At 41.3% G+C, this 13,184-nt stretch overlaps 1 protein-coding gene across 2 annotated transcripts in view; it reads left to right on the top strand.

Moving 5' to 3' along the window:
- The window catches only part of LOC143024010 (uncharacterized), a 182,042-nt gene extending 169,728 nt beyond the window's left edge, over nucleotides 1–12,314 (top strand). For both annotated transcript variants that reach the window (XM_076182704.1, XM_076182705.1), the window contains exon 4: nucleotides 11,953–12,314. In XM_076182704.1, coding sequence (XP_076038819.1) covers nucleotides 11,953–12,197 — 245 coding nt within the window. In that variant the 3' untranslated portion in view covers nucleotides 12,198–12,314. The remainder of the gene's footprint in view (nucleotides 1–11,952) is intronic.
- Nucleotides 12,315–13,184: the final 870 nt, after the last annotated feature.

Below are 13,184 nucleotides of genomic sequence, written 5' to 3'. Positions count from 1 at the left end.
AACTATAATAATGTAAATAACAAATAAAATACATAAATGCATAGGTATAGTTAAATAATAAACAAACAGGTAAATAGTAAATAATAATAAATTAACGTATAACTAATAATAAAGGGAAATCAGACAGACAAATAATAACAAAACAAAAACAAATAATATAGAATAAATTATAACCATTACAGCATCTTGCTGTAAGTGTAAGCGTTCGTAACTCGGAACGTTAAGTCGTAACTCGGAACGTTAAGTCGTAACTCGGAACGTTAAGTCGTAACTCGGAACGTTAAGTCGATATTTAACACAGTTTTAAAAGTATTCAAATATGCATACATGAGTAAGATATAAATTCAGTAGGTGTTTTCTTATCCTAAAACACATTATTAAAGATACAAAAATTAATTAGAAAACTCTAAAGATCTCTTACTTTTGAAACTGGTCAAATAGGCCCCAGGCTTCGTAGGTATGTCTGAAAGCTCGTCAAGGTGGCGGCACACTAGAAATTTCTCGCTAGCATGCTACTTGCTTTTGCTATTTGGTTTGAGAAGAAACGACTTCGGTGATGATTTTTCCTCACATTTTTTTTTAAGTCAAATGACTTGCGTAGCTGAACTAAGAGAAGTTGATAAACTTAGAATACTAATCTGTGAGATGTTCTTAGTTTAGAATATTATTGTGACCCAAGTCGTTTCTACCCAAACCACGTAGCAAAAGCAAGTAGCATGCTAGCCTAGTGGGCCGCCACAAGTCGAATGATCGTAAGAAGGGAAGTATCTCTTTTCTGTTATCTATTTTCCTCAAATAACAATAACGTTGGTTAATGAAACTTCTACACAAGGTCATCATATTAAGACAACAAGGCAGAACTCGTAGTAATGGGATTAAATTGGACAAATTTAGGTTTAAGAAGGAAATAGGCAAGAACTGGTTTACCCACAGAGTGATTAACGAATGGAATAGACTTAGTAACCGTCATGTAGTTAGTGAGCGCTGAAACAATAATAATTGGTCGTTTTAAGAGAAGGTGAGATATTTTCATGGACTGAATGACAGGCGGTAAGGGACATGGAACTGCCCAGTGTAGGCCTTATGGCCTCTTGCAGTCTCCTCCATTCTTATGTTCTTCTGTTATCTGTCCATTTTCGTCAATTCTCTTCTGATCCTACCTCTTCCCATCTTTACTCTCTCTCTCTCTTTCTCTTATCCTCATCCTTCCTCTTTCTCTCTCTCTCTCTCTCTCTCTCTCTCTTTCTTCCTCCCTCCTCTCCTCTCTCCAATCTCCTTTCCTTTTTCTTTTGTCCTCCTTGCTCTCTCTCTCTCCCTGTTCCTCTTTTCCTCCCTGTCTCCATCATCCTCTTGTCCTCCATATCCTCCTCCTCTCCCTCTTGTCCTCCTCCTCGCCCTCTTTCTTCCTCTTATCCTCCTGCTCTTCTTCCTCTTGTCATCCTCCTTGCTCTCTCTTCTTCTTGTCCTCCTGCTCTTCTTCTTCCTCTTGTCCTCCTCCTTGCTCTCTCTGTCTTTTTCTTCTTCTTATCCTCCTCCTGCTCTTCTTCTTCCTCTTGTCCTCCTCCTTGCTCTTCTCTTCCTCTTGTTCTTATGCTCATTCACTTTGAATCACAACTCCCCAGCCTTGCTCTTTTTCTCTCTTCCTCTTGTCCCTCTCTATTCTCTCTGTCTCTCTTTTTCGTTCTCTTCCCTCCTCTGTTCTCTCTTCCTCTTCTTGTCCTACTCCTTGCTCTCTCTATCTCTCACTATCTCTATTTCTCTATCTCTTCCTCTTTCTCTTCCTTTTGTCCTACTTCTTGCTCTCTCTCTCTCTCTCTCTCTCTGTCACACACACACACACACACACACACACACACACACACACACACACACACACAAACATATCTTTTGTCCTACTTCTTGCTCTCTCTTTCTCTCTCTCTATCTTTCTCTCACATCCTCTTCCTATTGTCCTACTCCCTGCTCTCTATCTCTCTCTCTCTCTCTCTCTCTCTCTCTCTCTTCCCCCATCCTCTTCCCCTCGTCCTCCTTATTCTCTTTGAATCACCTCTCCCCCAGTCTTGCTCTCTCCCCTCCGTACCTGTCTGACGAAGGCGGTGTGGGGAGAAGGGGGGGAGAGGGGGGGATAACCCCCCAGGGTCTTAAGCGAGCACCTGGCTTCGCCCCCCGTGTTCACTCTTTCAGGAACCGAGCGAGGGGGAAGGAGGAGGAACAGCTCGCCGGCCATAAACTACAGATTTACTGCAATCGCCACGCTCACACGTGGGACCGGCAGCCTTCCGAGCTGCCGCCGCCCGGCTGCCAACCGGCTGGGGTATAAAGAGGAATGAATTAAAGTGGCTGGGATTTTGGGGGGCCCGGGCGCCGAGGAAGCTGGGATGTAAGGAGAGTGAATTAGAATGGCTGGGGTTTTGGGGTGAAGGGGCTGGGATGTAAGGTGAAGGAATTTAAGTGGTTGGGATTTTGGGGCTGGGGTATAAAGAGGAATGAATTAAAGTGGCTGGGATTTAGGGGGGGAGGGTGGCTGGGTACCGAAGAATCTGGGATGTAAGGAGAGTGAATTAGATTAGCTGGGATTTTGTGGCCCGAGTGGTGGTTAAGGGGGCTGGGATATAAGGAGAGTGAATTAAAGTTGCTGGGATTTTGAAGCACGAGGGTCGGGTGAGGGGGCTGGGATATTAAGAGAGTGAATGTGGCTGGGATTTTGGGGCCCGAGGGTTGGATGAAGGGGCTGGGATATAAATACAGTGAATTAAAATGGCTGGGATTTCGGTGTGTGTGTGTGTAGTGGGGGGGGGGGGGTTACTGAAGAAGTTGGGATGTAAGGAGAGTGAACAGAAGTGGCTGGGATTTTGGAGGCAGGGTACCGAAGAAGCTGGGATGTAAGGAGAGTGAATGAAGGTGGCTGGGATTTAGAGAAGAATATGACTAGACAGAAGGTGGAGAGATGAGATAGAAAAGAAGTTTGCAGTTTAGTAATAACATAAAATGGTGACTGCAAGAGACCATAAGGCCTACACTAGGGGGTTCCATGTCCCTTACCACCTGTCATCCCTATCCATAATTTTAAGAACATAAGCATAGAGGAGACTGTAAGACACCGTAAGGCCTACACTAGGCAGTTCCATGTCCCTTATCACTTGTCATTCATAAGTTATCTAACCTCTTAAAACGACCAATTATTGTTTTAGCGCTCACTAACTACATCATGATTACTAAGTCTATTCCATTCGTTAATTAACCAGTCTATGGGTAAACCAGTTCTTGCCTATTTCCTCCTTAAGCCTAAAATTGAGCAATTCCAACCCGTTACTACGAGTCCTGTCCTGACGTCTTAATATGATGACCTTGCCTGCATTTCCCTTTCTGAGGTATTGTGTCCCATCCCAGCTGGGATATTGGTTCATATCGTTCCCGAGGTGGCTGGGACGTATACGACTTTAAGCTTAACTTAGCCGTCAGTGGCTAAATGAGCTAAGTTAGCGGAATTACGCTCCGCTAACCTAGCAGGGAGTGACTGTCAAGCACATAGGGCAAAGGTGGTGCCCAAGGTCGATATTAAAAAAATAATCACTCATCTCTCAACCTTCTTTCCTGTATCATTATTATTATTATTATTATTATTGTTATTATTATTATCATTATCATTATTATTTATCATTATTATCTGCATTATCATAATTGTTATTATGTATCATTATTATAATCATTATTACTATTATTATAATCATTATTACTATTATTACGTATGCATGTATTATTATCATTATCATTATTATTTATCATTATCTGCATTATCATAATTCTAATTATGTATCATTATTATTATAATCACTATTACTATTATTATTATCTTATCATTATAAGAAATAATTACTATTGTTTTATATTATTATTTTTTATCATTATTATTGTTATTATTACTACTATTATCATCATCGTTATTATTATTATTATTATCATTATCATGATCATTTTCATTATTATTATCATTATTATTATTACTATTATTATTATTATCATCATTGTTGTTATTATTACTGTTATCATTATCATTTTCATGATTATTTTTAATATTATTATTATTATTATTATTATTATTATTATTATTATATCATTATATTACTATTATTATTATTATTATTATCATTATTATTATTATTATTATTATTATTATATAGATATTATTATCGTTATCATTACTATCATCATCATCATCATCTGGTTCACGTGAACTGTTCTGTTTATGTTCGATGCGACGATCTTCGCTCCGAACGCCTCGTCCTCGGACTTCGGCCCCGAGGAGGAGGAGGAGGAGGAGGAGGGGAAGGGGAAGGAAGAGGAGAAGAAAGGATAACAGGAATAGGAGGAAGAGGGAACGGAGGAGGGGAAGAAGGAGGAGGAGAAGAAAGGAAAACAGGAAAAGGAGACGGAGGAGGGGAAGAAAGAGGAGGTGGCGGAGGAAGAGGAGGAGGGGAGGGGGAGGGGGAGGTCGTGGAGGAGGAGGAGGAAGAGGTGGTGGTAATGGTGGTGGAGAGGGGAGTTGGTAGAAGGAGTGGTTGATGCACAGGTCGATCCAGAGGTTGAGGAGGATAAGAAGGAAGAAGAGGAGGAGGAGGAGGGAGAGAAAGTAAATTCAGAGACTGAAAGGAAGATGGAGAAGGAAGAGGAGGAGGAGGAGGTAGATCCAGAGGGAGAGGTTGTGGAGGAGGAGCAGATGCAGGAGGAAGAGGAGGAGGTAGGTCTAGAGGCTGAAGAAGAAGAAGAAGAGTAGGTGGAGGAGGGGGTAGATTGAGAGATTGAGGAGAAGATAGATCCAGAGATTGAAAAAGAAGAGGAGTAGGTGGAGGAGGGGGTAGATTGAGAGATTGAGGAGAAGATAGATCCAGAGATTGAAAAAGAAGAGGAGTAGGTGGAGGAGGAAGGGTTAAATTGAGAGGTTGAGGAGGAGGAGGTAGGTTGAGGAGGAGAAGATGCAGGAGAAGGAGGAGGAGGAGAAGAAGATGTGGGAGGTAGATCCAGAGGTTGAAAAAGAAGAGGAGTAGGTGGAGGAGGAGAAGGTAGCTTGAGAGGTTGAGGAGGAGAAGATGCAGGAGGAGGGTGGAGGTGAGGTATATGCGTTCGATGCATTATTGAAGATTGAAAAGTTTCGAACCGAGGGGGGGAGAGTCTGGGGTGAGAGGAGAACCCAACCCGGATCTTGGCAGCCCAGAGTAGAGGTAGATTCAGAGGTAGATTGTGGAGAGGTAGAAGCCAGAGGGTAGATGTATTGTGGAGCCAGAAACCAGGGGTAGATTGTGGAATCGTCACTCCAGAATTCCACGGGGTGACAATTCTTCATGTGGGCTATCCTAGGGTGATAGTTCTTCGCATAACCCCCCCCCCCTTCAACCTAACCTAACCTAACTTAATCTTTATTCCACTGTTGATATTTGGCGTACTGGGGTTACAGTTCTTCAGGTGGAATCTCATGGGGTGACGATTCTTCATGTGGATGGTCTGGGGTGACAATTCTTCGTGTGACTCAGGTAGATTGTGGAGGCAGAAACTGGGGGTAGATTGTGGAGTTGGATCTTGGAGGTAAGACCATAAGAATGGAGGAGACTGCAAGAGATCCTAAGGCCTACTACACTAGGCAGTTCCATGTCCCTTACCACCTGTCATCCATAAAGTTATCTTAAAAGAACTAGTTCTTCTCATCTTCTCTGAAGAACAGAAGAACATGAGAATGGAGGAGACTGCAAGAGATCCGAAGGTATACACTAGGCAGTTCCATGTCTCTTACCACCTGTGATCCATAAAGTTATCTTGTCTTAAAACAACCCATTATTTCAGCGCTCACTACATGGTTACTAAGTCCATTGCATTTGTTCATCGCTCTGTTGATAAACCAATTCTTGCCTGTTTTGTTTTTTTATTTATTTTTTTTATTCTAAACTCATTACTACGAGTCTTGCCCTGCTGTCTCAATATGATGATCTTGCCTGTGAGGTAACATGGAGGCCATATATTGAAGTTGGGGTGGAGGTAGTGAATATACAGGAATATGAAGTAAAACCACTATAACAACCCACTGGTAAAATTCTACTCTTTTTACCATTCTGTCTCTGCATTTGATTATCTCTCTATTTCCATCTTTCAAAGATAGCATTTCCTATCCCCTCTAAAGCTAGACTGTGCTCGGCATATTTAATACTTTTATCTTCCCGAATAGTTTCCTCTGTTCCATTCATGTTTCTTTTTCTTTTCTCTGATGTCTGTCTTCTGTTGATTAACTTGTTAAGTACTACTCTCCCTATTTTGTCTATCCTGCTTTTAATCTGGATAGTCTGTCTTTTAATTGGGCTATTTCTAGCTTTGGAGTATTTGTTTTCTCTAACGTTTTTTGTACTTCCTACTTTCTCTGCCGATTCCTCAATGATATTCACTAAATTCAGATTCATACCTTCGATGATGTCCTCTTCATTTCTTAGAGCTTCGAATCTGTTTTAATATCTAACTGAATTTCCTTTTTGGTATCTTTAATCTTCGCAAGTCTTAGTTACTTTTTCAAAGCTAGTTTATTTCTCTTGGCTCTGAAATTGAATTTAGCTGTGCAGCCTACCATTCTAAGGTCACTACTTATATTTACTTCATTCATGACCGTGACACAGCTAAGCTCTTGCTTTCATCTTCTGATATGAAGTTTTTTTTCTTTGTTCTTTCATTTGGACTTTTCCAGGTCCATTTACGAGCTACACACTTTTAGAAGAAAGTGTTCATTATTCTCATCGTGTAGTTCTCTGTAAAATTGACCAGCATCTCGCCTCTGTCACTTCTCTCATCTACTCCGAACTCCTCAATGCACGAATCATCTCCCATCCTCTTCCTCACTTTAGCAATTCACCTATTACCAACGTGTATTTACTTTTTTCTTGATCCCTTACCTGTATTAAATCATCATAGGACTCCATTTCATCGTCTGAGCTCTGTAAAGTTGGTGCATAAACTTGAATTATTTCTAGTGTAATTTCCACCCAATCCAAGCTATCATATCTGATAAACTACTGAACTTCGCTACGTTACCAGTAACCTCTCGGTTTATCAAGAATCCTACTCCACTAGATCTTTCCTTTTCCTTACATCTCTATTAGATCAGGTCGCGACTCTCTTGTAATTATATCAGCTCTTCTTCTCTTCGGACTTCGTTCAGTCCCACGATGTCCCACTTGATGTTGTCCAGTTCTTCTTTTTAACCTTTCCAGCCTGTGGCACTCTGAGAGTTTTCTCATGTTGTATGTGTAGGTATTCCCTCTCTTCATGCTATTTGATGTTCAAGATTTGGATTTGCTTGGACAATGCTTACATTGGGTGGCGCAAGTATATAAGGCCGGTAGCGAGTCTTGATAAAGTTGAAGACCACAGTCATTTAGGCCAGACGGTGAGAGTGACTGAAGATCATGATAATTAAATAAAAATGCGTCTTGCAATTGGTTGGGGAATTGTTTGGTAAGAATAAGAAGATCAGGAGAGACTTTATATCTTTTTTATATTTAAAACGCAAACATCAGCGTATAATGCCAACCATGAAATACATGTCTAACCTATTTGTTTATTTATTTATTTTATTTATTATTATTTATGGTTCAATAAATTCCACGCTACAAAGTCCTCTGTGAGAGGCATCGTCCTAGCCTTCCGATGGGAGGAGTTTATGACGTTAAACCATATCATCATTATTATTATTATTTATTTATTTGTTTATCATTATTATCATTATATTTTTTTCGCATTCGACCTAATTAGGGACCAATAGATCTCCTGTCGGCATGCTCCTTTGTAATCTTTTGTAGGAAATCGAGGCAAAGCTAAGGAGAGCATAGAAGAGAAATGAGAGATCAAGGGTGGGAGTAACGCTGAAAAAAGAGACAAAGAGAGCAAGTTGGGTGAGAGAGCAGACTGGAGTGAGAGATATCATTATGGAGGCTTTAGTAAAAGAGAGGAAGTGGAATTGGGCAGAGAAGTTAGCGCGAACCCATGATGAGTGATGGAACAAGTCCGAACGTCATTGTGTATATCAACATCTTCAGAATGTAATATATATATATATATATATATATATATATATATATATATATTTATACATATAATAAAGGAGTATTCAGATCATGACCACACTCAAAATAAGATTGAACAATCACATACACACTTGAGGTGGTCCGTCGGTGATCGACGAAACAGTGCTCCGGTGAAGTGTGACGAAGTGAGTGATGTTGGGTGGTGGCGCTGTATAAACACAAACACAACACTATCTTCACAGTTAACTTGTGGATTGGGGTCAGGCATTTGGTGAAGGGGGGGGGGGCTAGGTTGGGGGAGCTCGGGAGGAGTAGTGGAAGGGGGATGGGAGTTGGGGGGTTAGTGGGATGGTGGGAGGGGGGGTTAGGGGGTTAGGAGGTAGTTCTTTAGGGTCGTGTGAGTCGTTAGGGACGCCAAAGGGCATTTAGGGGATTTTGCAATTGTACGCGTATTCGGCCCAAGGGACCTGGCGAGGTCGCCACTTCGTCATCATTAAGTGTGCATTAAAAGTAGAGGGTCAGGCGGGCTATGTAATGAGATGTATCTTTATTTACCTTCTATATACATTTGTTCATTTTGCTTTTTATTGTTACTATCTTTGTTTATTTCTTAATTATTTTGTTATTATATTTTATGTATTTGTTCTTTATTCATTTGTGTGTTTTGTTTGTATTGGTAGTGTTAATTTTTTATTTCTTGTTTGTTTATTATAACTTTTAATGTAGTTAATGTTTTTATTTTATCTATTTTTATATATATATATATATTTATATTATTAGTGTTATTATTATCATTTTTTTCTTTTATGCACTTGTCCCGTTTGGTACTTGTTTTTGGTCTAATATTGTTTCTATTGGTAGTATTGATAATTTTTTCTTGTTTATTTTTACTTTTCATGTAGCTGATTTTTATTTGATCTATTTATGTATTTTATTTGTGTATGTATTCATGTATTATTCATTTATCTATTTATTTTTCACGCACCTGTCCCGTCTGATGCTTGTTTTCAGTCTGTTATTGTATCGTATATAACACTCTAATGCGCTTCACTAACTCTTTCCCATCATCACTAACAATTCGCCACTTACCACTAACGACTCACAACGCCTATGCCACTTACAACCCACTCACATCACACACTGCTCACATCACATTCACCACTCTTATATGTATTTCTCATATTTCGCCCGCCCACTCTTTTCTATGTCCATTGGCCTCTGTGCTGGGTCAAAGGCTTTAAAAAGGGGGATGATGCGGGCAAGGTCATCATATTAAGACAGCAGGTCAGGACTCGCTGTAATGGATTTGAATTGGACAAATTTAGATTTAAGGAGGAAATAGGAAAGAACTGGCTCACCAATAGGGTAGTTAACAACGAATGGAATAGACCTAGTAACCATGTAGTGAGCGCTGAAACTATCGGTTGTTTTAAGGAAAGGTTAGACAGCTTTATAGATAGGGATGATGGGTGGTAATGGGCATGGAACTGCCTAGTGTAGGCCTTATGGTCTCCTGCAATCTCCTTCATTCTCATTGTTTACAGCAGCGCGCGATTGTCCACAAGGATAGAAGCGCTGGTAAGATACAGTAAATAACTACGCTGTTTCCATAGCAACCACTGTCTCCATAGCAACGCGAGACTATACGTAAGAATAGAAATTAGTGATACCAGAATTTTCAATGATTTCGATACTGCTCTAAGCTTCCGATTCCTATAAATTATTCTTAAATACTTTTTATTTTTTTTTTATTTTTTTTATTTTTTTTTTATAATTATGTGTTTCCCAAACCAACTGTGCAGGGCCTGGAAATAACCACATAAATTATAATGATCATGGTAGGTATCGGAATCGGACACGTGTCGGAATCGGAAGTTTAGAGCAGTATCGGGACTCGTAGTATCGGAACCGGAAGTTTAGAGCAGTATCGGGACTCGTACCGGAATCGGAAGTTCGTAGCAGTATCGGGAATCGTATCGGAATCGGAAGTTTGTAGCAGTATTGGGACTCGTAACAGCGGAATCAACCCATAACTTATAGCAGCGCTGGTAAACTTCAGTCCACAACAACAACAACAACAATGTTTATACAACTTATACAACATTATTATGCGTAAGGTGGGCGTGGCTTCTGTATGACGTCATTTGGTGTGAATAACAGGAAGATTTTGAAAAAAAAAAAAAGATGGACGAGAAATCAAAACAAATTGAACTATTCAGTAACTGGCCTGGGGTCAGGTCAAGTCGTGAGTTCATGTCAGGTCGTGAGAGAGGTCAACGAGTCAGGTTGACACGTACAGAGGTCATGGACAGTTTGGTGCCGAATGACGTCATAGGCGAGGCCCCGCCCACGTGCGCAGACTGGTACGCATTTTGGAGGTAGAGCGAGTTCGCTTATTAGGGTCGTTCCACACGCATCGGCTTTTCGCCGTCCACGACACGACGTCGTGCTTTAAAACCACCATGGGTGTTTATGGACGCTTTCACGCGTGGTCGTAACGTGAAAGCGTCCATAAACACCCATGCTGATATGAGAAAGCACGACGTGTCGTGGACGGCGAAAAGTCGATGCGTGTGAAACGGGCTATATATGCACACACCCATAAATCCTGTTGCCGATGGGGGTTCCGTCACATGGTGACTGTTTCTCTCTTTCTCTCTCTTTCTCTCTCTCTCTCTCTCTCTCTATATATATATATATATATATATATACACATGTATACATACACAGACACACAAAGTCAAAGACCTGGAAGGATTGAAATTGAATTTTATTCCACCGGATTGACTTTGGGTTGACGTTTGAAGCCCTTTCCGTTCAACTCTTTCAACCCTTAAAAAAATCTTATTTAGGTTAAGGTGTTCTTCAGAAGAGATTAACTTAGATATTTAAGTTAACTAAGTTAAATAGACAATGACTCATGGAAGGGAAAGTGTTATTTGGTGTTTGTGTGTGGCTACCCCCCTTATAGAGGGGAAAAGTACTTTTGGTACATGTATGTATGTCTTACCTTAATAACATACGAAGCAGAAGAATGGAGGTGGCTGCAAGAGACCATAAGGCCTACACTTGGCAGTTTCATGTCCCTTACCACCTGCCATCCCCATCCATAAAAGGGGGGAGAGAGAGAACATAACAATGGAGGAGGCTGCAAGAGACCCTAAGGCCTACACTAAGTAGTTCCATGTCCTTTACCACCTGTCATCCCCATCCATAAAGTTATCTAACCTTCTCATAAAACGACTAATTATTGTTTCAGCACTCACTAACTACATCACGGTTACTAAGTCTATTCCTTTCGCTAACCACTCTGTGGGTAAACCAGTTCTTGCCTATTTCCTTCTTAAACCTAAATTTGCCCAATTTGACCCCATTGGTACGAGGTCTTAGGTCGTTTAACTACTTTAGGTACGCTGCTGGATAAAACTGTATAGTGTTCACCAGAATAAACAGTGTAATGTATGCCACTGCTGCCCCCCCCCTCTCTCTCTCTCTCTCTCTCTCTCTCTCTCTCTCTCTCTCTCTCTCTCTCTCTCTCTCTCTCTCTCTCTCTCTCTTTAGAGGGAACTGGAGTGTATGTCACTGCTGAAAGTAGTAATAATAATAATAATAATAATAATAATAATAATAATGATAATAATAATGATATCTATAATAGTTATAATATTGATGATTGATAGTAATGATAATAATTATGATAATAATAATAATTATTACTATTATTATTTTTCTGCGTTCTAGAGACAGATTGCTGTGACAGGAAAGACAGAGCACATCTCAAAGTTGACTGAAATCTACCCAGTGTGAACCACTATCCCCAAAGTTGACGGAAATCTGCCTAGTGTGAAGCGGATACCTCAGACAGTCACTAACTTCTCTTCTTCTTCCTCTGCAGAGGCGCCCAAAGCGACCCCCCTCTTGAACGGCCTGGCGACCCCCCAGCCTCGCCCTTCTGCCCTTCCGAAGCACTGCAACGGGAGCCAAGGGGGACACGTCGCCCTCAAGGGGGAGGACGAGGACGAGGACGACCCGAGGATCCTCGAGAAGACCAGAAGAGGAACCTCGTCCTCGGCGGGTGGAGGAATTCAAGCGAGACCGTTATCCGAGTTAGCGGGACTTCGAAGACCACGTGAGTGTTGATTTTATTTATTTCTATTTATCTACGAGCAACCGGCTGCACCCGACCGCGCTGCACGGGGGCTCGGCCCTTCGGGCGAGGTCGCTTTGCTCGCAGGCGCCTTCAGTCAGTCATTTCCGTTGCCGTCACGTCACCGCTCTCGGCCAATCAGTCGTCTCCGTTGCCGTCACGTCACCACTCTCGGCCAATCAGTCGTCTCCCTTGCCGTGACGTCACCACTCTCTCAGCCAATCAGAGGCCGGGGGCGGGGACGTGTCCCCTTGAGGGATTTCCGGTTTCCGGTCCGATTTAGATCGATATCTACAGGAATTCTTTTATCAATATATTTCCAGAAATGACCCAAACCTTAGGGCTCTGGTTAGAACAATCTTCCCCAGAGACTCTTACGCTTTGACTTCTCGTAGGAACAGCAGGATACGTAGTCCCATCACTCCGTCCCGTTTAGCCGCCTTTTACGACCCAAGTGGGGAAACTCGGTGACATTGTTCTTTCTCCCCACTACCACAGGGGACAGCGGCGAAAATGGATATATATATACTCGAAGAAGTTGTACAAGACAGCATGAATAGTGTGGGGGGGGGCAGCATAACAGATGAACAGCCGCAGTACAATAAAGTAGCATGATTCTTTTATGACTACATATTTCCTCTAATATAGACAAAATGATGTGTGATCTGGTCCGTAGGGGCGCCCCATATAGTCCCTAATGTATCGGCTGCATGCTACAGAGCAACTTATGCTGCACAATAACATGCAGTTAATACTGTTTACTGATGTAGGTATATGTAATCCTTTCAAAATCCATGCTGTATGCTTATTTTCAAAATTCTCCGTTTTTTCGGCGTGCAAGTTATTAGATACGGAATTGTCATTTAATGAAACATTTTGTAATTACAAGTAAAATAGGAATAATTATATAATCTCATATATGCTTAGATAACGTATTGCTGTGTGTGTGTGTGTCTGTGTGTGTATTTCACCATGGTCTC

The sequence above is a fragment of the Oratosquilla oratoria genome, unplaced genomic scaffold, assembly GCF_046742065.1.
Source record: "Oratosquilla oratoria isolate Oo_2021 unplaced genomic scaffold, ASM4674206v1 SCAFFOLD79, whole genome shotgun sequence".
NCBI classification, from domain to species: domain Eukaryota; kingdom Metazoa; phylum Arthropoda; class Malacostraca; order Stomatopoda; family Squillidae; genus Oratosquilla; species Oratosquilla oratoria.
The sequence above is the reverse complement of the archived record's forward strand: the minus strand, read 5'-3'. Positions and strand labels throughout refer to the sequence as shown.